The following is a 21,354-nucleotide window of genomic DNA, read 5'->3' on the forward strand; positions in this document are numbered from 1 at the left end:
ACAACTGCAGAAGAAGTAGAAATAAGCTGAAAAATTAATTGTCTAACTTTATTTCTAAACCTCAAAGCCAACAAAACTTTGTCCAAAACTTTCCAACCAACCCTGTCATAAGCCTTTGACATCCATTTACAACAAAAAGATTTCTTTATAGCACTTATGAGAGAGTAAATATTCTCATGCATAGATACGATAGAATTAAGAATTCACCTCCTTGAGACAATCCCATTCTGTTGAGGAGGGATCAAAGAGGGAAGAAGCATGAGAATTCTAGAAGCAAGAACCTTAGAGATAATCTTATAGAAAGAATTACAGAGGCTAATGGGCTTGAATTTGTCCATCGAGTCAGCCCTTTGAATTTTAGGAATGAACCCTGTAAAAGTAGCAATAATTTCTTTAAGAAGACTCTTAGCACCAAAGAATTTATTAATCGCACTAGTGATATCCTTGTGAAAACTATACCAAAAAGATTGGAAAACAACATTGGAAATACATTAGGTACATGGGATTTCTCACCTTCAAAAGAAAAGACATCATCCTTAATTTCTTTATCAGAAGGAATAGCCAAAACGACCCCATTCTGCGCTTCAGAATTGATAGAAGGAATCAAAAGCAATAACTTCATTTAGTCTTCTTGACACAGTTGCAAGCTACCAATTAAGAGGGTGGAAAAATACCTTGCCAATTCTTCCCAAATGTCCTTAGATCTTTCTAGATCTGAGAGATTCTGTTAGTTTCCATGTGCTTCATTGCAGTGATTGGAAAAAATCTAGTCTTATCACCAGCATTTAGCCATATAACACATGGGACCTTTGCCTCCAGTATTGCTTCTCCTTGGCAATAATGTCATGATATTTGACAAGGATATCCTTCTCCTTTTGAGAATTCTCTTGATTACTTCTTGTCAGATTAAGTCCTATATTTTTTGATGTTCATTCTTAGTAGCATATTTGATTAAAAAAATATCACTTGAAATCTCCTTATTCCATTTCTTCACTCTATCCATGACATTTCTTAGTTTTTTGGCTACTTTGAGCATAGTGGTTCCTTGAATATCAATTTCCCACCAATTACTAATGTACTCTTCAAAGTTAGGATGAGTCACCCACATCTTCTCGAATCTAAAAGGAAAACTTCTCTTCCCTTTGATAAGGTCTACTACGTAGGAAATTGGAGAATGATCTGACCCAATCGTAGGGAGCACCTTGAGAGAGAAAATATACTTTAAATACCAACCGCAGGATAAGAGAGGTCTATCAAGTCTTACTTGAATAAGATCTTGACTAGTTCTTCTATTACTCTAGGTGAAGTTTGCACCTTGAAGCCCCAAATCCAACAAAGGATGAGAATTGATAAAATTAAGAAGGTCAAGCCCGCCTTCCGCTTGAGATTGAATTCCTCCAGCCTTTTCAGAGTCTTTAAATGGAGTGTTAAAATCTCCGATGACCATCCAACAATCATTTGGATATCTAAATCTGAAATCCTTGATTTGGTTCCGAAAATTGGCCCTTGATTCCTTAGTATTTAGAGCATATATGTTAGTCAGAATCCATTCAAAGCCATCCTTGATATGCTTAAATCTTATATTGATAAAGTTTTCTCCTATATATAGAGCCTATCCTTTGATAATCTTAAGGCTTTTCCAGAAGGGCCATCCAATGCACTACCAACCACTAAATTACCTTCTAAAATGATTCAAACTCTCCACCTCGTCCTTGCTAATCCTGGTTTCCTATATCAACAAGATGTCAGGCTTATGGTCACGAGTTATGTGCCCAAGAACATCTTGCTTGTGGAAGTCATTTAACCCCTTAATGTTTTACGCAATAATCTTAATCTTTTAAATGGAGAGCATATTTTTCTGATGGTAAGTTGCTTACCGTCCATAATATTTTATCTATTGTCCTGCTCCCTAATCAATTTCGTAGAAGGTCTGTTTGGTGAGGATTTAGAGGAACGCACATTCGCCTTTGGCCGATTATTTTTTGCCATCCCCACTTGCATTAGAGGGTTACACTTTTGTCTTTCCCCTCCCTTGTTCCCAATTATTATAGTTGAGTTCTTCATCTCCTGTCCCTTCTTAGCAGAAGAATGGGAGTCCTTGTTTTGACCTTCCTTAGTCTTCTTATTATCCACCATTGACCATCCACCTTCTTCACTTTCATTTTGCATTAATTCAATGCCAACACCAATTTCCAATATGTCACTCCATTTTTCACATTGTCTCTCCTCTTTATGAGTAGATATAAGTTGACATTAATTTGCCAAGGCTTCAAGGAGCTCAACATTCCCAAGGATATTACATTGTTGGGCATCCTCTAGGCGTAATAACTCTTACTGCGAATCCATCACTCTTGACAACAGTGGGTTAGAATTCAACGATTCAAAGGAGTTTTCCTTCACAAATTTCCCATCCTCCAGAGAATTTTTTTCTGCTGCACCATCGGAGAGGGGAGGCCTTTGAAACCCGAGTTGGAATCCCCACCCTCAAAAGAGATCAACACCTTGGAAGGTAGCCCTATTTGCTGCACCACAAGAGTGGGGAGGCCATCCAACGCTAAGTTAGAATCCCCTCTCTCTAAGGAGGCCAACACCTTGAGCAAAAGCCCTTCCCCTGTAACCATATTTTTACCATCCTAAAAATCCTAAATAAGATCAGCATTACTGCCCTCTACTTTGTCACCTTCAGTCGTTCCCTCTTCAAATTTTTCCTCTTTCTCTACAACCACCCCTTTCTTTGACATCTCCTCATTTTGAGATTCCTTCTGCTTCCACTCCTTTTTCTTGCCTCTTTTGGTTTATGAATTTTATTCTACTTCTGCTGGCATTTCTTGGCCCAATGACCAACTTTCTTACATATGAAGTAGACAAATGTTAGAGCTTCATACTCCACCAATTGAGTGCATTTCCCTAGTTTAGAACAATCTCCATTGAAGCTAGGAGATCTGTATACTTTCCTATAGAGACATAAATCCATGCATATACAAGCCTTGACTTGACTTGGCAACTGTCATTGGATTGATCGACAATAGCTCAACGAAGGAATAGGCCAAACTCTTGAACTCAAGTGGAAGACTAGGTAGTCGAATCCAAATAGGAGCAACAACAAAGATGGAATCATTCATTTCAAGATTCAGTGTCTAGTTTTATAGGGTTAGGGAGGATCTGCCAACAACCCACATACCACTGCACAAAATGTTTTCCATGTCCTCATTACTCAAGAAGGCAAAGGAAAAATACCCTTTTGACATTGCAACCATCTCAACACTTACTTTCAACTTCAACTGCTTCTTTGCATAACATCTATTCGAATCTATATTCAGCCTTGGCCCCATAAATTTTCCAACCATAGTAAGGGCCGTAGAGGAAATAGATTGATCCACTAGCTTGTCACGAACCAAAATGGCATACTTACCGTTGGACAAGTCTGAGATATTTTTCACTGGAGGGTAAGAGGATTTACTGGTAGGTTTGACCTTGAAGAGAGACGATCGGGAGCACCCCTCATTCCCTTTGGGTCTTGAGACAACAAGACTCTGAGGATCACCGACAATGGGGCTGCCTTTCCCTCCGAAGGACCCGCATTCTTCCCATCGAAACGCTCAAAATCTCACAACTATGGTTTCCTTGGGGGAGATGGACCCCCTGCCCTCTGTGGGTCCCTTTTGTCCACCTCTTTGCCATCATGCTTCTTGGACTCTGAATTTTCGCCAAGCTGGCCTTGCCTCGACGAAGAACCCAATAGAGATCCAACGCTAGGAATTGAAGAATCTCCAAAACCACCTTTCCCACTCTCTCCCCCCATTTGAATTTCTGCCACCATGGAAGTTTTGTATCTCAGGTAATTAGGTTAGCAATGTGTTGAATGAAATTATAAAATGCCTTTTTAAGAAAAAAAAATAAAAAATAAAAAATATTATTGTTATACTTAAAAAAACTTTTATTTATATAATGGATTCTCTTCATAAATTTAGGTAAGATTATTTTTTTCCATTGTCTAGTAGAATGTACTCCATGTTAATCAAATTGTTGTTTCCTTTGATCCCTTTATTGGGTGATTTTTGTTCGATGGATTTGCTTTTGATCCCATATTCTTGAAAATATTAGTCCTGATAATGGTAGTTTTCAAAAGAAATTTGAGTTTTCTTGTATTGAAAATGATTATTTATATGGAACTAAATAGGAGTATTATCATAATCCTTATCGTGAGAAATGTTCTGAGTGCTCCAATAATGATGTCTTTTACAGGCAGGGAACTTTATGCCAGATAAATCTGAGCAAGATCATGCTTTGCTTCTACAGTTGTTGTTCTGGTTCAAGCAATCTTTCAGGTTTCATTGCATGGTTTCTTGTTTTCCTTATCTTTTGTTTTTCAATGTTTTCTTTACATTTTTCTGAATCAAGTTATTCATGTGTTGCACCTGGTAGATCTAGATATAATAATTGGATAAAGTTGCTACAGCTATTTGTTGTCTTATCAACTGTGCCACCATTCTTGTTGTGTCTTCAAAGTTTAAACAGTATTGTGTGCTTCTTATTAACCTTTTGGCTCTAGAGTCACTTTTCTTTTCTCATTAGATCTAATAAGTATAGTTTTCATCCATTTGATTGTTTATAATTTCAAAACTTCAGATTCAAAGAAAATTAATTGTATCACGAATCTCAAGGCTAAGTGTAACATTATTGCGGCACAGAGGTTTCAGAAGTGAACAATTTTATAGGAAAAATGTTTATGATATTTTATAGAAATATTGTGTCTAGAGATATGTTGCACCATTAGTTTTGTGATGTTGTGTCTTAACTATTTGCATTTCTGCACCCACTTCGTATTTCTACAAGGTTGAACTAATTAATTCCAAATCTTGCATGTCTGGTGTTCTTTTTATGTTTTGAACTTTTGTCATGACATGCTTTGTGTATCACATCTCTGTTGAATATAAATTTTACTAATTTGATACTGTAGCATAGAAAGTAGGCATAGGTTTTAGAGTTGAGCAGTAGCAAATGAATATCGGCAAATGCTTTTTTGCACTGAGGGGGAATCAGAATCATTGTTGATAAGATTTTTTCAATTATTCTTTGGTGGTATTGCTTTCCAGTTTTAGGCTTTTAAACTACAGATATGATCTTTCTGTATTTACTTGGTTGGAAACACTAACCAGATTGTTTGGTTTAACTTTCAATTGGTTTTCACCTCTTTTGTTATCTTTGACACTATCATTTCACAAGCCTTTATGTTTATTCTTGCATCACATCATATGCCACCATTCGTTTTACTTTTTCCTGATTTTGGAGTATGTATACAGGAAATGGAATCTTTACAGAAGGACGTGTCTTTTGAGATATTACAACCAATAAAGTTGTGGAGACCTAGCATCTCTACTTTTGAATTAACTTATAAAGGATTATTTACTTTGGTTAAAGCCTTGATAGTAGAGAATCTTATTTTCAGTTAGGTCTACAAAAAAAGAGTTAACCTATTTTAATCACATAAATGCAAAGCACAGTGATCTTGCAAAAAAAAAAGTAGACAAAACTTTCTTTTCCAAAGGGAAAATATTACTAGAGTGTGCAAGTGTTATATACACTGTCTATATTAAGAATTTGATAAATAAAAAGAGCTCTGTGAGAGCTTGAGTCCCTGCCTTGTGCTATTGGTAAAAGATATTATAATTTTACAATATTATATTAGCAATAGTTTAAGAAGAAAAAAGAAAAAACTACTAAATACATTAGTGGAAGATAAATAATTTTTGAGGAGTGCAATATAGATAAGTTTTTTAGTGGTATAAGCATAAGGATGAAGAAAACGGGAATTTAATGAGGAACAGTGATTAATTAATCCAACATCAACGTGGAAGGAGATTGCTAGAATTCCAGGGGTGTTCTTATGGACTTATTTAAGACATCCTATTCAATATGGTTTGTGTGTGTTGGGGTTGAAGATTTTTTATGTTTCAGAGTCCATGGAAGTATAGAGGTAGTTGTTTCTGATGTCAAAGAAATCCAGTTGGGCTTGGCTTCCAAAGTGTTATCTAACATATACAAAGGCCATTAGCATATGTTTAAGAGAAGCTTGGCCTTTCAACCTTAGAGCCACTGATGTATGGGTACAAAATAAATTGTTTATACTTTTGGTCTTTAGATTTTACTTTGATGTCTATTAGTTAAATGCGAATCTGGTATGGTTCCTGAACATTGTAACCCCTATTCAGTGAGCTATTCTTGTAATCTTATTACCAGTTGTTTTTAGTGAATCATTGAGGGTTATATTACATACAGAGTCTTTCCAAAACTTTTTAGTTTTTAATTTCACGTGCTCTGAAATTCTTACTTACATAGCCTTTCTTAAACTTTCAAGTTTATTTCATGCACAATGGAAATCTCACATTATTTCCACATTATTTTAGCCTCTCTTAGCAATAGACGATACAAGAAGCTATTTCAAATGCTAAATTCTTTATTTAGTATTATAAGCTTAGCCCTTAATATGAGTGAACTTGTGGAATTTGAAGGTTGTGCGAAAGTTTATCTATTGCATATACTCAAGTCAAATTTCAATGTGTATCTAGTATTCTTTGATGTATTGTTAAGGACTAATGTTTTTCCCTGAGGATTTGGTGATTAAAATTTTTGTTTTGATGAGGTTTTTTGGATCTTTGAGTCCTTGTTTTTCGATGTGACATTTCAGTTGTCAACATAGACTAGGAATCTATGACTGTGTACTATCCGTGAACTGGAAATTGTAAAACCAAACATTTTAATTGGTATTCAGATAGGGTTTCTTCCATCATAGGTTTCTATATTGGCACCCATTGCAATTAGTAAGCTAAAAGATCAAAACATGTGAGGACCTCAACTTGATTTTCCCCCTTGTAGATGGCTTAAATTTGATCATTTGTGGCTTTTCTTTAACCTCTTCTGTGGCTAGCATATTGTCAAATATTTCTATGTTTAGTTTTAGGTCCTAATCCTGATCAACAGCCTCTGTCTATGTTGGGCTTTGTTTGCAATCGAAATATGATTGGCTAGAATGTAGTTGTCCAACTAAGAACTAGGTGTCATCATCTAAGATGTGAGATAGGTAGATGGATGGTTCCCAAAGAGGTTTGGGAAAAAAGAAAATGTACATTCTACAATAAAGGAGTAGCTGAAAGTGAAAGGCTTTTTATCTTTGAAATGTTTCTTATCAAGATATCTATAGTCAATATGTGAACAACCTAAAAAAGAGCTATCTAAACCCGCGTTCCTGAGAAAAAAGACATTCTAACTCTTCATAAATATACAAATTTAATTTTTTCAATTTTAAAATATTTACATGCAAAAAATAGTTAATTATAATGACAATATTTCCATTCCCTTCATATTTTGCATAGCACAATTTTCATTACTGATATATTTGTGTAACATTTATTTTAAATATTTTTTAGCCTACAACGAACTCTATATTATTGTCTAAATTATTTTACTCCAAGTTCAATAATTGAATTTTTTTTTTTCATAAATCTAGTACATATTTTTGTAGTTCAAACTCCATTTACTCCTGAGCTAGCATAAAAGATTTGGTTGTTCACTTGCGTAGAAGGATCCAGAAACTTTTAGAAATGTCTGGAGAGAAATTAGGTTGACTGAACATTCGGTGGACATGATTATTTTTCCATTGTGCATTTCACCCACAAGCTTGTCCCTGATGGCTTTCTCATGTAACATTCATACACAGCAAGAACAATCACTTATGCATTATGGAAGCAAAGGAGACGATGAAAATAAAAGATGACGCTGGATGAATTATTGGATTCTTGACAGAAATGATCGCTTTTTCCCTGCAAAAACTCATTCAGGAAATCAAATGAAACTGAACCACACCTGATTATGTAGTGTTTCTGAGCATAGTAATATAGCATATAGACCTGTTGGCCAAGAAGAGCGATGGAAATAATTCCGAGAGAAGGGGGTGGAGCTGTAACAGAAGCGACTGGCATGGTTTACATTTACCATTGGGAAGCAGTTGGTCTGTTTTTTACCTCAGTTTGTATTACATTTTCCATCTCGCTAAAGAATTGGATATTCCATATGCTCTATTTTCTACGCTCTTGCAATTTGCACCATTTTCCACCAAACACCCACCTTGGTCTCTTCCAGAGTTGTGTCTTCTAACGGTAAGGCTTGATTTGGCCAACAAATGCATTTGATGAAAACATTCAAAGGCCTCTTTTATACAAATAAATTTAAATTCTCTAAAGCTTGAAGCACCACCATTTATATTTATAAAGGTATTTAAAGATCCAAATACGCTCTACATTGGAGTTATTTATTAATTGAAGTGTATAGTAGGGAATTTCGTTATGCAAATTGCTGCCAGAGCTTGCCTTCTGGACTTCAGCTTCTCAGGAACCAGCCCCAAATTCTTCTCCAACTGGTTCAAAACTGAAACCCACCAAAGTGGTCTCTGTGGTGAACTGAGCTTTGCTGCACTTCAGGCAGCCGTTCTGAACAAGAAAAAATGTTTACACAAGATATTTTCTAGGAAAAATTTCATAAAATTTGAGAGATTATATTGTTGATATATATTTTTTGCATTGGAAAATTCATATAACCCCTGGAAAGATTAAGATTAGCCAATAAAAAATAAGAAATTATTGATTGGAAATTAATTTAAAAATAAATGAACTTCAAACTTTAGAACTTCAAAATATTTTTTTATAAAAATTAATTGACAAAAGACAACTGGGAACATTAGTTCCCTGCCTATTAATGGGCAGGGACTAATAAATAATTATAAATTAATGAATAAATAGTTAAAAATATATTGATCATATTAATCAATATACAAATATATAACTATACTAATGATACATATATTAGCTTGTCATTAATTAATATAAATAAATACAAATAAAAACAAAGAGTGGAATAGTAGATAATTTTACTATCAACTTACAAGAGGATAGAATTGGAAAACAATGGGCCATCATCACTTTATATAAACCATCACTTTTTATTTACATTGGATTGAATTAATGATACAATAACCACAGTCACTCTTGCTAGAAATGAAACATCGCCAATTTTGCATATATAATGTTGTAAAGGATGATACAGGGGGGCAGGTAGTAAAAATGGTTCTTGATGCAGTGTTGACTGGACTAATAACAATAATTATCATGCGGCTAACATAATTCTTAGAGACATTGAGAATTGATCATTTGAACTTGTTCTATTCTTGGTTGCCAGTTTTCAAGCTACAAAATAAGCTCACTGTTAGCCAATGATAGTCAGAGCCTTATAATACTGTTCCAACGTAATGTGGCAGCAAACAGGTAAATTAGAACTAAGGAATATGCTGAATAATATTGAAAACGAGGATATATCATATGGAGCGATATATGTATAATATATAATATTGGCTTATATATATCTCAGTAAGTAAGCTGTATTGTATTTCATATCAATACATGAGGAATTATACATAAGATGTTTATATATATCTAGATAGAGAGATAGAATTGAATTTAATACAAATGGGGGTGTATCAAGATATGCTTATATATATCTCATAATAATAATGAATATATATAGTTTGTAACACAAGGGACTAATATGTTTGTAATCTATTCCTTAATCACTAACCATGACCCCTCAAGAGGATAGGCTTTTGTCAATCTAGGAGAGGCAAAGTAAATCCTTAAAAGATAGATGAATTACAATATGGGTGAGGATATGTATTTTGAATGCCTCGAGGGAGATTCCCAAGATGGGTATGAACATTCAATCCCATTGCCTTGAGGAAGCCTACTTGTAGATTGGTGTCAAGCGCCCTACAACATGGAAATCCTCATCCTTCTTAAGGTTGGCATGTTTAAGAGAGAAGAAGAAATTGGGTTTCGATGTGTTAACTATTAATTTATTATGAAATATTCATCGTTGCTTAAAATAAATTGAATTTAGATGCATAGTGATGTGCATTAATCATTGAAATTAACATCCGAGTAGGGGGACATTAAAAGGGGTATCAAAGCTTTGATCTTGCCATTCTACTGTAATGTCCCCACGATTAGGGTTAGCATTGGGATACGTAATAACTGCAAAGAATTGATAAGATCACAATAATTCTAACTAAATGCTTCATATAATTACTTACTTATTTTAACTCGAAATAATTAACATTCGTAATGAATGTTCTCCACCAAGTTGTACTTGGATTGTTCCATGACATTCACAATGAATGTCCTCCACCAAGATGTGCTTCGATCATATTATGTCATCCATATAGAATGACCTGCACCAAACAGAGTTTGGATTGTACTACAACATTCAAAAGGAATGCCCTCCACTAAACATAGTTTGGATCGTTCTATAACATTCATAAGAATGCCCTCCACCAAACATAGTTTGGATCATTTAATGACATTCATAAGAATGCCCTCCACCAAACATAGTTTGGATCATTTAATGACATTCATAAGAATGCCCTCCACCAAACATAGTTTGGATCATTTAATGACATTCATAAGAATGCCCTCCACCAAACATAGTTTGGATCTTACTATGACATTCATAAGAATACCCTCCACCAAGTATTACTTGGATCATAAAAATTATATTCCTTTAATCTTGTTCCAAATTTCTATTGTAATCTCAAACATGATTTATCATATTAATTATTAATTCCAAAAAAGTATACATATTTTATATATACATATAAGAGATTATGTTATAAAAGATATATCTATCTACTTACCTTGATGATGGTTCATATTTGGCTGGATGCCTTAGCACTTATTATAAATGCCATGTTACTTTAGTACGAACCTTCTTTACTCAAGTCTTGGTTTTCATCGTACTTGTCCTTCAAGTGTGCATTGACCGAGCCATGACTTTGTCTTTCTCACGACGCACTAAAGGGGTCCATGCTTATTTCCTTTATTGTGTTGCATGGTTTTCACACATTGTTGATGGTGATGCTTGTCCACGTCCTTACCTCTTACTCAATCAGTGCTCTCTTAAGTACGCTGACCTTCGTAGTGATGTCACTGACTGTGCTGGATTAAGGCCCGAAGTCTCTTACTTCTGCTGAGCTGGATTGTGAGTTTGTAGAATGCCTTGTCAGCACTTGGTAGCCACTGGTTGGTTCAGGCTTTGGCGATTCCTATGCCTTATTCCCCCATTAGGCTTCACCATTAAATATCCTCTTGAGCCTCTTGAAAAGGTGTGATGCCCCCCCACCTAAGCATTTTGGCACCCACAAGCATCACCTTTATTACTTGGTGTTAACCCGATCCATCCATTTTGTGATGTGATCGGTGTTTAATTAATTTGTATTATATTTTGTTAATTAAGTTCGAATTATATTTGACCTCATTCTATTATTATTGTATCTTGTTTATTAGTGTATATACTAATTATACATTATCTTGTTTTAGAAAATTAATAAGTATTTATTTATTTGATTAAATGTTGCTCAAGATTCGTATTGGTAGTGAGCAATTATATTTATCTGATTATTTTACAAAAAGGCATTGTTCAATCTATAATTTAATCAAGGCTTATTGCACCTACAGGGGAGAGTAACATGAAGGAAATATATCGCTGGGAAGTGGCAATGAAGTAATACTGATCACAATGTTCTTAGCATTAAGAACCAGTATGTGGTTGAATTGATATATTATAAATATATGGATTACATATCAGAAGCATATGTCTCAATTAATAATTGAAAAATCGAACATACACATTTGAATGATCTATGATAGATATCTAGAAGTCTAATATATTTGAACTATAAGAATCATAATACTTATGATAACTATTATATGTGTATAGTGATAAAAGTAATGCTGAAATCTTTGTTATTACTTTTGTGATAAAGAAGGGAGACTGAAGCACTTAAGGAATGGTGGTCTAGATCCCAAAAGGATAGTTCCCGAGATAGGGTGGAGATCAATGACTGTGTGAAAAGATTTTCTTTTTTGGGATTTTATGTTTCTTTTTGGCTTTATTTGATTTTTGGGTTGATATGTATATATATATGTGTGTGTGTGTGGAAAAAATAGACAATTTAGACAACCATTGCTAGTAGAATGCCAAATTCTGAATTAAAGACCAACTTGCAATTTTGGTATACAAATCAAATGGGGCAACAGTATTGAATTTATTAAAAATGAGGAACTTGTTAATTTCTTAGTCCAATGCCAATTTGCAACAGTGATAAACACTTGCTTGAGCTGAACTCTATTTTCCAGATTTGAATGACATAAATGTTTGCTCAACTTTCCCACACAGCTGGCCTTTGAGTGACACAAATTTGCAGGAAACCTCCACTCATGTACATGCAGGATGAACAAAGAGGTAATGCCTAGTAGAGGCATTGAAATTCAGAAACAGCCCTATCTGTTATGTACCAGCCTAGGTAAGAACGGATGTTAATACTGGCGCACAATGCAGATTAGAAATTTGCCCAGCTTGGAAGCTTATTTCAGGCCTGTTGGAATGATAGTAGGTGGCTGAAGTGCAGGCCGAAATACAGAGAAAGTACTGCCCAAAAATCAGATGCTCACACTGGAAATTGACGCCTATGTTTGGAAATAAGGCATCCCTATACTATAAATAAAAACACCCAGACTTCACAATTCCCCAGTGCCAAACTGACTAGATACCGAGGCATTTGAATTTGCCAATGAGAAATATATCGGATTGCAGAAACAAAGCCCATGCTGTTACCAGATACTGGATGCCAAACAATGGTAATGAAATTCAGTGATTGAAAACTTCCAATTGCAAATGAAATGTATGTTATCTCTGGCAGAACAATGTCTTCCTAACCACAGTAATCATAGAAATGGAAGACAAACAAATTCTCAGCATCCAAATTCCAATTCCACCATAACTCAGCAATCGAATGGAGAAATATCACAACCTTGAAACCCTCAGAAATTATCAAAGCAATAAACAAATAATTGGATGATCTATTTGCTTGATGAAGCATATTTTATAATGCCACTTGGCTTCACCATACACCTTTCATTAAAGTTGCTTCATTACTGCACCATTAATTAGAAGCTTCCATCCAATTCTTTAAAATAAATAACTTTTCTAGCACATGGCTTCTTGAAGACGCTTTCACTTAAGAGGCTTCAACTTCACAACACCAAATTATAACATGAAATAATAGAGTGTATTAATAATAATGAAGACTTATTAATTATTTTCTAACTTCAAATATAAATCCAATAATAATACTTCAATGATTCGAAAGACCAGTGCGGGCAATAGAGTCAACTACAATTGTAATAACCCCAACCAATTATAACTTCATCAAACACCAAATTCTTTTATAATTCAGTTGTTTGACATTTCATTAAACACTTTGCAAGCAAGCACTGATGCCACTGTAATAACCCAGCTAGATATATCCTTAACAATCATCAATTTTCCTTTGCTAATTAATAGTCTAACATTTTGTTAAACATTTGGTAGTCTTTACTGTTATTGTTGCAAATTTGATAATCTAATTTTCGAAATTATTCTAGAGAATGCAATTGGGCACTTGCAATTTTAGATCAATTTAATACTAAGAAGTTTGTACGAATGCCAACATTAATTCATAATTCTGCCCTACGAACTGTGCAATTATAAAATTATGAAAGACAAAGGATTTGCTGCAGCTTTAATTCATTACCAACAATGTTTCAAATAAATAGTAGCATCAATAATATTTTAAAATGCCAAGAACTTGGAAATATAGATTGGCTTTGTCTTTTAATTTGGAGTCCAATGTGAATCTATAGCAGCCCCAATAATATATATCGCAGGCCATATAATTGAATGCAGCTCTTGAAAATTGTAACACGACCCCTTAAAAATGTCACTCAAACCCTCCTTAGGTGAACATGACCCTGCAATTAAGAAATTGCTGCCCTATAGTGAAAGGACAGCCTTCTAAAACTCAGATTGAACTCCCAGCCAGGATGTAGAAGCATAAAATTAATAATTCAGCCTTCAATTCGTTCTCCAGAATCTAGTGTTCAACACTTGTTCAATCAACTTTTCAATAATAGTAGATACAGTAGAGAAGCAATTACAATTTGCTTTACCTCAACAACAAATTGCAAGATAAACTCGAAATCTAGCCCTTATACTTTAGCGAGGGCACAAAACCACGGACTCGAAATTGTCACAAAGATAACAAGCAAAGAGATAAACAAATAATTGGATAGTTTTATCATCAAATGTCTTCATATTTATAATCTTCAAATGGCACTAGTTTCCTAAAATAACTCCACTTAAGAAGCTTTCTCTACACAACATTACACTATAATAAAGTGCCATTAATATAATTTATTAATTGCTTTTGGTTCCAAAACTGACCTTTTCCACCATAACTTAATATTTTGACATGCAAGGTTACTGTTTCTTGTTTCCACGATTTAAAATATTTTGTCCCGATTCCAACAAGTTATGATATTGAGGTGACCAACCAACAACACCAACAAAAATAGCAACTTCAGTGTATTTAGATGAATAATAATAATAATTCACCCGTCTTGCGAAAACAACTAAAGATGCATCAGAATCAAAATCTGACAACACCAAAGTGATCTTGATGATGAAACATGATGAATGAACCTGACAAAGTGACTTACTATAAATATACGCTCCCTCCAAGATTCTTGCAGCCCAAATCGAAAGCTCGAAATAAAAATTGAGAACATCACCCACCTCCTCTAACTCAACTAAGCTCATTGGAACCAACAATTTGACTTACTATAAAGACTAAGTCCCTCAAATGGAGCCAAAACACACCATGGGCTGTTGAAAAGCCTATAACCCCACAGTTGAGACCCTAAAATCCCAACGTCAACTCACGAGGGTTGCGATGGTGAACTGACCAAGCCAACTGCAGGAACTTGCTAAAAATGGGGACATTACAACAATGAAGATTATCACGTACAACTTTATAAAGTGTTATGCACTTAACTAGAAACAATTTAATAATCCAGACACGACAAATCAAGTATATATACACAATTTTAAAGTAGTCCAGATTGCACTTTAACTCTTAAAGTAGGGAGACAAACTGGACATAAATATGGAAACAATTTAATATTTCATTATATCTAGGATGATCAAGTTTAAAATGCCATAAATGAGCAAGTCCACTTATCCGACATTTAAATTACTTACGGAATATAAAGATGATTATAAAGGATGAATCAGTTGCAGTTTAAATGTCCTTGCCTTAAATATAAACAAAAGACTTTTATTTATCATTAAAATATAATAAATAAATTTATATTACAAAGTCATCTTTCTTACTCCTTATCCCTCCATACAAATAGGTATATGAATATTTCTTCTTGTTGAAATGTCTCTTAGGATGTGTCTTTTGTTCATCGACATAAGTCATATTTATATCTTGAATACTACAACATATGACTTATCAAATAAAAGGTTACGTATCTTCAGATTATATTTTTCCCTCGAAACACACTTAATAATTTTTATAGATGCACCCTTTCACATTTTGAAAAACAAACTACACTCTCCTGTGAATAATCACACCTCTTCAATTTTTATTTCTCAACCCTACTGTTATGTTTAACGAGCCTTTCTAATGTTATTTATTATTTTTATTAACATGTAAAGGCTACTGCTTGATTCAATAATAACATTTGGTCATGTACGCACAAGTTATAATTTTTTCGATGCCATATTTATCTTTCATACCCTGACTGGTTTTCTATCAATGCTGAACAAGATGGACTTATTGGGTGCAAAAACATGGGTGACTTGGAATCAATTGCTACCTTGTATGCTCATGTTATGGTGTTTACCTTGTCGCTGCTTCATATGTGATACATGTTTTTCCAACTGCGGCTCATGTGCAAGAGGGATCAATCTTCTAATAAATGACGGAAACACAATTTTACTGTTCAGACATGGTGATTAGTCTATACAGGTTTCTTCCAATTAGTAACGGCACAAAATCTGATGTGAATGTTCACCTTCAATTTATCCAATCATGCCATACTTTAATCCTGCGACGTCTATATTTTGCCATGTGCCTTTATGCCCATCACACGTCACATTCATTATTGACTTTGTAGTCTCCCTTGCTCATTCCCTTGACATATCCTCAAAGATTTGCAACCATAATTGCGTATGATGTTTAGACTTAGATAGTTTTATTTTATGACACCACTGATGTAAATACCTATTGGCTGCATCTATACTTATCAGTTATTATATTTTGTATGAAGCTATTGTGGAGCATGTTCTTCTTTAATGACAACATATTTATATGCAAATATCATGTTTTGTTCACAGTATAATTGCATAGTTTTTTCTGTATATATATAGCCTTGACACCTATGTCATAGATGTCTGCAACTGTAATTGAATGTTGTTGATTGACATTCTAACTTTCCTCATACTTGTGTCCCATTGAGTGTGCAATCTCCCATAGATTTGCACAAGTAGTCAGGTAATTTTGATGACAAGAGAGATTTCTTTAAAGGCGTGTGAGAATATTTATTTATGCAAAATGAAGGAAGCAACTGGGCACAGATGGTAGGTAACAGTACAAAAGTTTTTCAATTTAGTTTCATTTTTCTCTAAGTTTAGTTCATTATTTAATTGGTTAGTATTGATCAATCAATCAAGCTCAATTTGCGCAATGAACTCTTTTGCCGAAGGCTTTGTAATATCCGGAAGGCGAACTCAACTTGCAAGCGATCTCGGCCTGAAGGCAATCGCGGATTGAAGGCAATCTCGGCCCTAAGGGAATTGTGTCTTGAAGGGAATCTCTGTTCAAAGGCAATCTCGACTTTAAGGGAATCTCTATTCGGAGGCAATCTCAATCCGAAGGGGACCTCAATCCTAAGAGGATCTTGATCCGTAGGGAATCTTGGGCCAAAGGGGAACTTGATCCTGAGGGGAACTTGGTTTGAAGGGAATTTCGACCTGAAGGGGAACTCGGTTCGAAGGGAATCTCGACCCAAAGGGGAAATTGAGCCAGAGGGGATCTGGCTTCGAGGGGAAACTTGATCTGAAGGGGAACTCGGTCCATAGGGAATCTCGGTCCGAAGGGGATTTTGATTCGAAGGGGGACTTGGTCCAAAGGGAATCTTGATCTGAAGGGAAACTTGATTCGAAGTGGATCTCGACCTGAAGGGGATTTCAACTTGAAGGCAATGACTTCCTAAAGGAGATCTCAAGCCAAAGGCGATGACTTCTCGAAGGGGATCTTGACCCAAAAGCAATGAGTTCTCGAAGGGGATCTCGACCTGTAGGGAATTGCTCTGGTACTACTGTAATGTTTCGTTCTTGTGCTGTATGTTTTGTAGTATCAAAGACTTGGAAGTAAGTCTTAGAAATCATGAAACGCAAGCAAAAAAATGATGATCATACGTAGGTGTGTTTTCGTATGGTGATGTTGGGGTTGATCGTATGGTGGATATCAAGTGGAATTCTTGGCCATATGGTGAAGGGTGGTCATATGGTAAATGATGGAGCCGCTTGTACTGTTGGTACGATGAGGAGGGATCTTTGTCGTATGGCCTGAGAGGGATGTCCATATGACAACCAAGAAGGTGTAAGGAGACCATATGGTGGGAGGATGTTATGGGTTTGTGGAACGGGGTATTGGAGGGACTAATGGATAGGGGTTTATGGTGTACAAAAGGAATGTGTACGGTTTAAGTGTTACAAATAAATGCAGAGATTTTATAATTACCTTTGGCCAGCCAAATGAAATAAGCAATGAAGACTGAATACACAGAACAGATTAAGTTGGAACCAAGGAGATTGCATTTGCAAATAGTGATGGTGCTCTAATTTGCCAGATCCAAGCAAAGTTATACACCGACAGAATAGGTGGAGGGTTGAATCCCACCGAAACTGGAATAGCTAAATAGAGAAGATCTTTCACTTCAGAAATGGTGAACAATACTGAACTCCAACAGAAATTTGCAATACAAAGAAATAATCCAAATCGCATGACAACTACTACCTACATGTCATGCTTAAATGCCCTTCAGAGGAACTCTGGAGGGTTTACAAAGATAGCCGAAGGCAAAATGTACAGAAACAATTAAAATAAAAAAGGGTCTGAGATATACTAAATCAATGGGAACCATAAATACAAATATTATTAACTTGGGCCCCATATTAATTAATTAAAGTAGCTAATTAAAAGTTTTTTTATTGTATTACTTAAATTTTGGGACCAATTAATTAATTAATTAAATTAATTTATTACATTAAAATTTGGGGACATGACAAATCCTCGCTGTGCAAAGATTGCTTGCCCTCAAGCAATCCATCATCAAATGAAATGCCAATAACTCCAGGGTCCCAAATCAAACGCGTAGGTGAGATAAGTGAAATGACATCAATCTTCCGGAGCACCACATTGCCATCAAACTTACGCTACGCCACTCTGATATAAATATTGTCATGTCCTTTAGCAGGATCTGAATGACACAAATTGATGAAAATTTTCACGTCATTATGTTCAAAAATCCCTTTGGGTATGGTCATGCACACAAACGCCAATGCTGGCACAAACTTAGCCACTGACACAATCACAACAACCACTAATATATTTTGGACGAACAAAACCTTGACGAAGAGAGCTTCGGTGGTGAGAATATTGGCAAAGGGGGGCTTAGCCGTGAATACCTCAGCGCCACGAGCTTCGGCGAAGGGTGCCGTGATGATGGGAGCCTCAACGAAGAGTACCTCAGTGAAGGGAACCTCGACGAAGAGTAACTCAGCAAAGGATGCCTTGACCATGAGTACCTTGGTCAAGAGAGGCTTGGGAGAGAAAGCCTTGACAGAGAGTATCTTGGCGGCAAACAAAATTTTAACTGCAGATAAAATCTCGGTGATACACAGAACCTCTGTTGAAGGGTCGAAGATGGATAGAGCCTTGATTGTGAGCAACGTCTCAATGGCGATAAATGTAGCTATTGCGATGGATGTAGCCACAATGACAGACACACAATGATGACAGAGAAAGCCATGACGACATTGATAGATGCAACTACGGCGACAGACACAGACTCGTCATCGGTGATGGATTGCAGTGCCTCTCATGTTTGCAGTCTGTACCTTGTCTATTTTTATTCGAGAGATACTTGATACTCTTATTGTTATTTGCACTTTGAGGTGATCTGAGGGTCAGATGTTATACTTTGATTCAGTATCATAGATGCTTTACTGCTATGCTGTTTAGTTTGTCATATTTGCATGTTGATGCCATTTTGAGATGACAATAGATCTATGATGATATCTGATTATCTGGTATTTGGGCATATTTTTGATTATGTCATGTGATGAATTTCATGCTATGGTTATTTACTTCATTCTTGTATCTTTATGCTTAATGCGAATGTGAGTGATGTAAATGGATTAATTAGTTATTTAATGCATTTGCTTTGGCTATGATATTATTATGCAATTGCACTTGATCGTGTGATTTAGTGTGCAAGAATTATATCCCTGGCAGTGGCACATGGAGTTAGTGATTCAGCTGTTCATATTTTACCAATGTCATCGTTGTATGATCGATGTATCCTTATTTTAAATTGTTTAAATTAAAACCTTTCGGTGATTATTAAATCCGAACTCATCTGCATTATGTGATTAGACCAATAAGCGTGTCTGTGCATTTAGAGGTTCGCATTGGTACGAAAGTTGTTTAGTGATTTTTTGTGATTTTGGATTTTCGGGCTTTAAATCTTTTCGGATTTATTTTCTGGCAGCTTTGCCTTAAGTGAATTCCCATTATAGAGAATAACCTATTTTTGTGTGGGTCAATTTGGAGTCGAGCTAGTCTAACTGACTATGTACTTGTTGATGTGAGTTTTTGTACCACTACATAACATATTAGTAATTGAATATCCGATATAGAGTATCAAACATACAATTCCTCTCTTGAAAAGTTATTGCTCGTGGGATATGAGAATAACTCCAATGTTCCTTACACTTGTGGATACTCTGCTCAGTTTATCGATTTGATTTGCTGGTAATCACATAGGTGGTCTTACGTTAATCATTCGAGGATGATTTGGATTTTTGGTGAGATGGTGATGATTTTGTATGAGTGCCAGGTGATGTTGATGGTGATAGTGATGGTGGAGGATGCAGTGCCCGATAATGTTGATTGCGCAAGGAGGCAATAATGCCTCTAATGACTTTTACCTTCCTAACTTTCTTAGAGTGAAATCCGACTACTCAACTGCTTGCTATTCTACTCCTACTCCTATGAATGGAAAGATTAACAGATGGACAAGGATTGAATCTAATGAAAATTAACTAGCGGCTCCACCTCCATAGATGCAATGATTCAAAGGAAAAGAGAACTAGTTTACCACGCAAGGCTCCCTAACTAATGGCTAAGATGCTAGTGGCCTAGTTGTAGATCCCATCAAACATTCACTAACATCACCATACAATTAGCCATCTACTTCTACTCTCAACGTGAAATGAAATCCTACTTTAATTTGAGAGATGAGAAGAACCATGCAATACACCAAAATGATCATGTATATCCACCATGCAAGCCACAACAATGAATAGAGAATGATTTTGATAGTAGTTTGGCAACAATTCTCCAACATAACTCTTCCACAAATGAGAGAAAAATGGCCTTATATAGAGGCCAAAATGTACAACTGACAGTAGAGATAAAGAGCAAAATCAATGATCCAAATTGGATCGTAGAAACCCTAATTAGGGTTGCCACCCCATTGGCCAATGAGAAGACGCCACCTCGTCAATGGACCAATGAAAAAAGTGGAAAAGTGGCAACCAATGAGAAGACACCAAAATGGTTGCCAATCAGAATTAGACACTTGTCCTATTCTAGAAGAAAGAGAAATTGCCACTTGAGGCTTACATCAAATGATCTTCTAATATAAATCTCCTTTTTTTCTTTTGTTCTTTTAGCTAAGGCAATGAACTTAGCTAGCCTTTCGTTGAGTTCCTCTATAGGAGGACAACGTGTATGTTTTATCTTGAGCTCAGCTGATTTCATCATGCTGCTTGTTGCCTGTAGTGTCTTCTCATGGTCCTTCTCATACTCTTTTGCAAATCCGATAAAGGCATTGAGGGAGGAAAGGGTGTTCAAATGTTTCTTCCTAATAGCAACCTTTCCTAACTCATCCAATCTTGATCCAAGTCTTGTCTCATCAACGTCTCTTCTTTGATGTCTTCAAAATCAAGTACCACCCGAACGTCGCTCATCATGGTTGAAATGAAAGTGTCGACGCTTGGGCTGTGATGTGCAACTACCTTGTGTATATCTTCTTTGCCAAGGGGGATTGTCCTTCCTTTAGTCTGTCCTTTACCTGT

The 21,354-nt window shown here is 35.6% G+C and overlaps 1 protein-coding gene across 3 annotated transcripts in view; it reads left to right on the top strand.

Annotated features, from left to right (window-relative positions):
• The window catches only part of PNG1 (peptide-N-glycanase 1), a 286,311-nt gene that overhangs the window by 54,995 nt on the left and 209,962 nt on the right, over window positions 1-21,354 (top strand). For all 3 annotated transcript variants that reach the window (XR_016363877.1, XM_089825430.1, XM_089825431.1), the window contains exon 6: window positions 4,246-4,328. Coding sequence is in view for 2 of the 3 variants with exons in the window: in XM_089825430.1 (XP_089681556.1) it covers window positions 4,246-4,328 (83 nt within the window). In the remaining variant the exon portion in view is untranslated. The remainder of the gene's footprint in view (window positions 1-4,245; window positions 4,329-21,354) is intronic.

Source organism: Cupressus sempervirens, chromosome 4 (assembly GCF_028749045.1).
Source record: "Cupressus sempervirens isolate cs-2001-9-10 chromosome 4, ASM2874904v1, whole genome shotgun sequence".
In the NCBI taxonomy this organism is placed as follows: domain Eukaryota; kingdom Viridiplantae; phylum Streptophyta; class Pinopsida; order Cupressales; family Cupressaceae; genus Cupressus; species Cupressus sempervirens.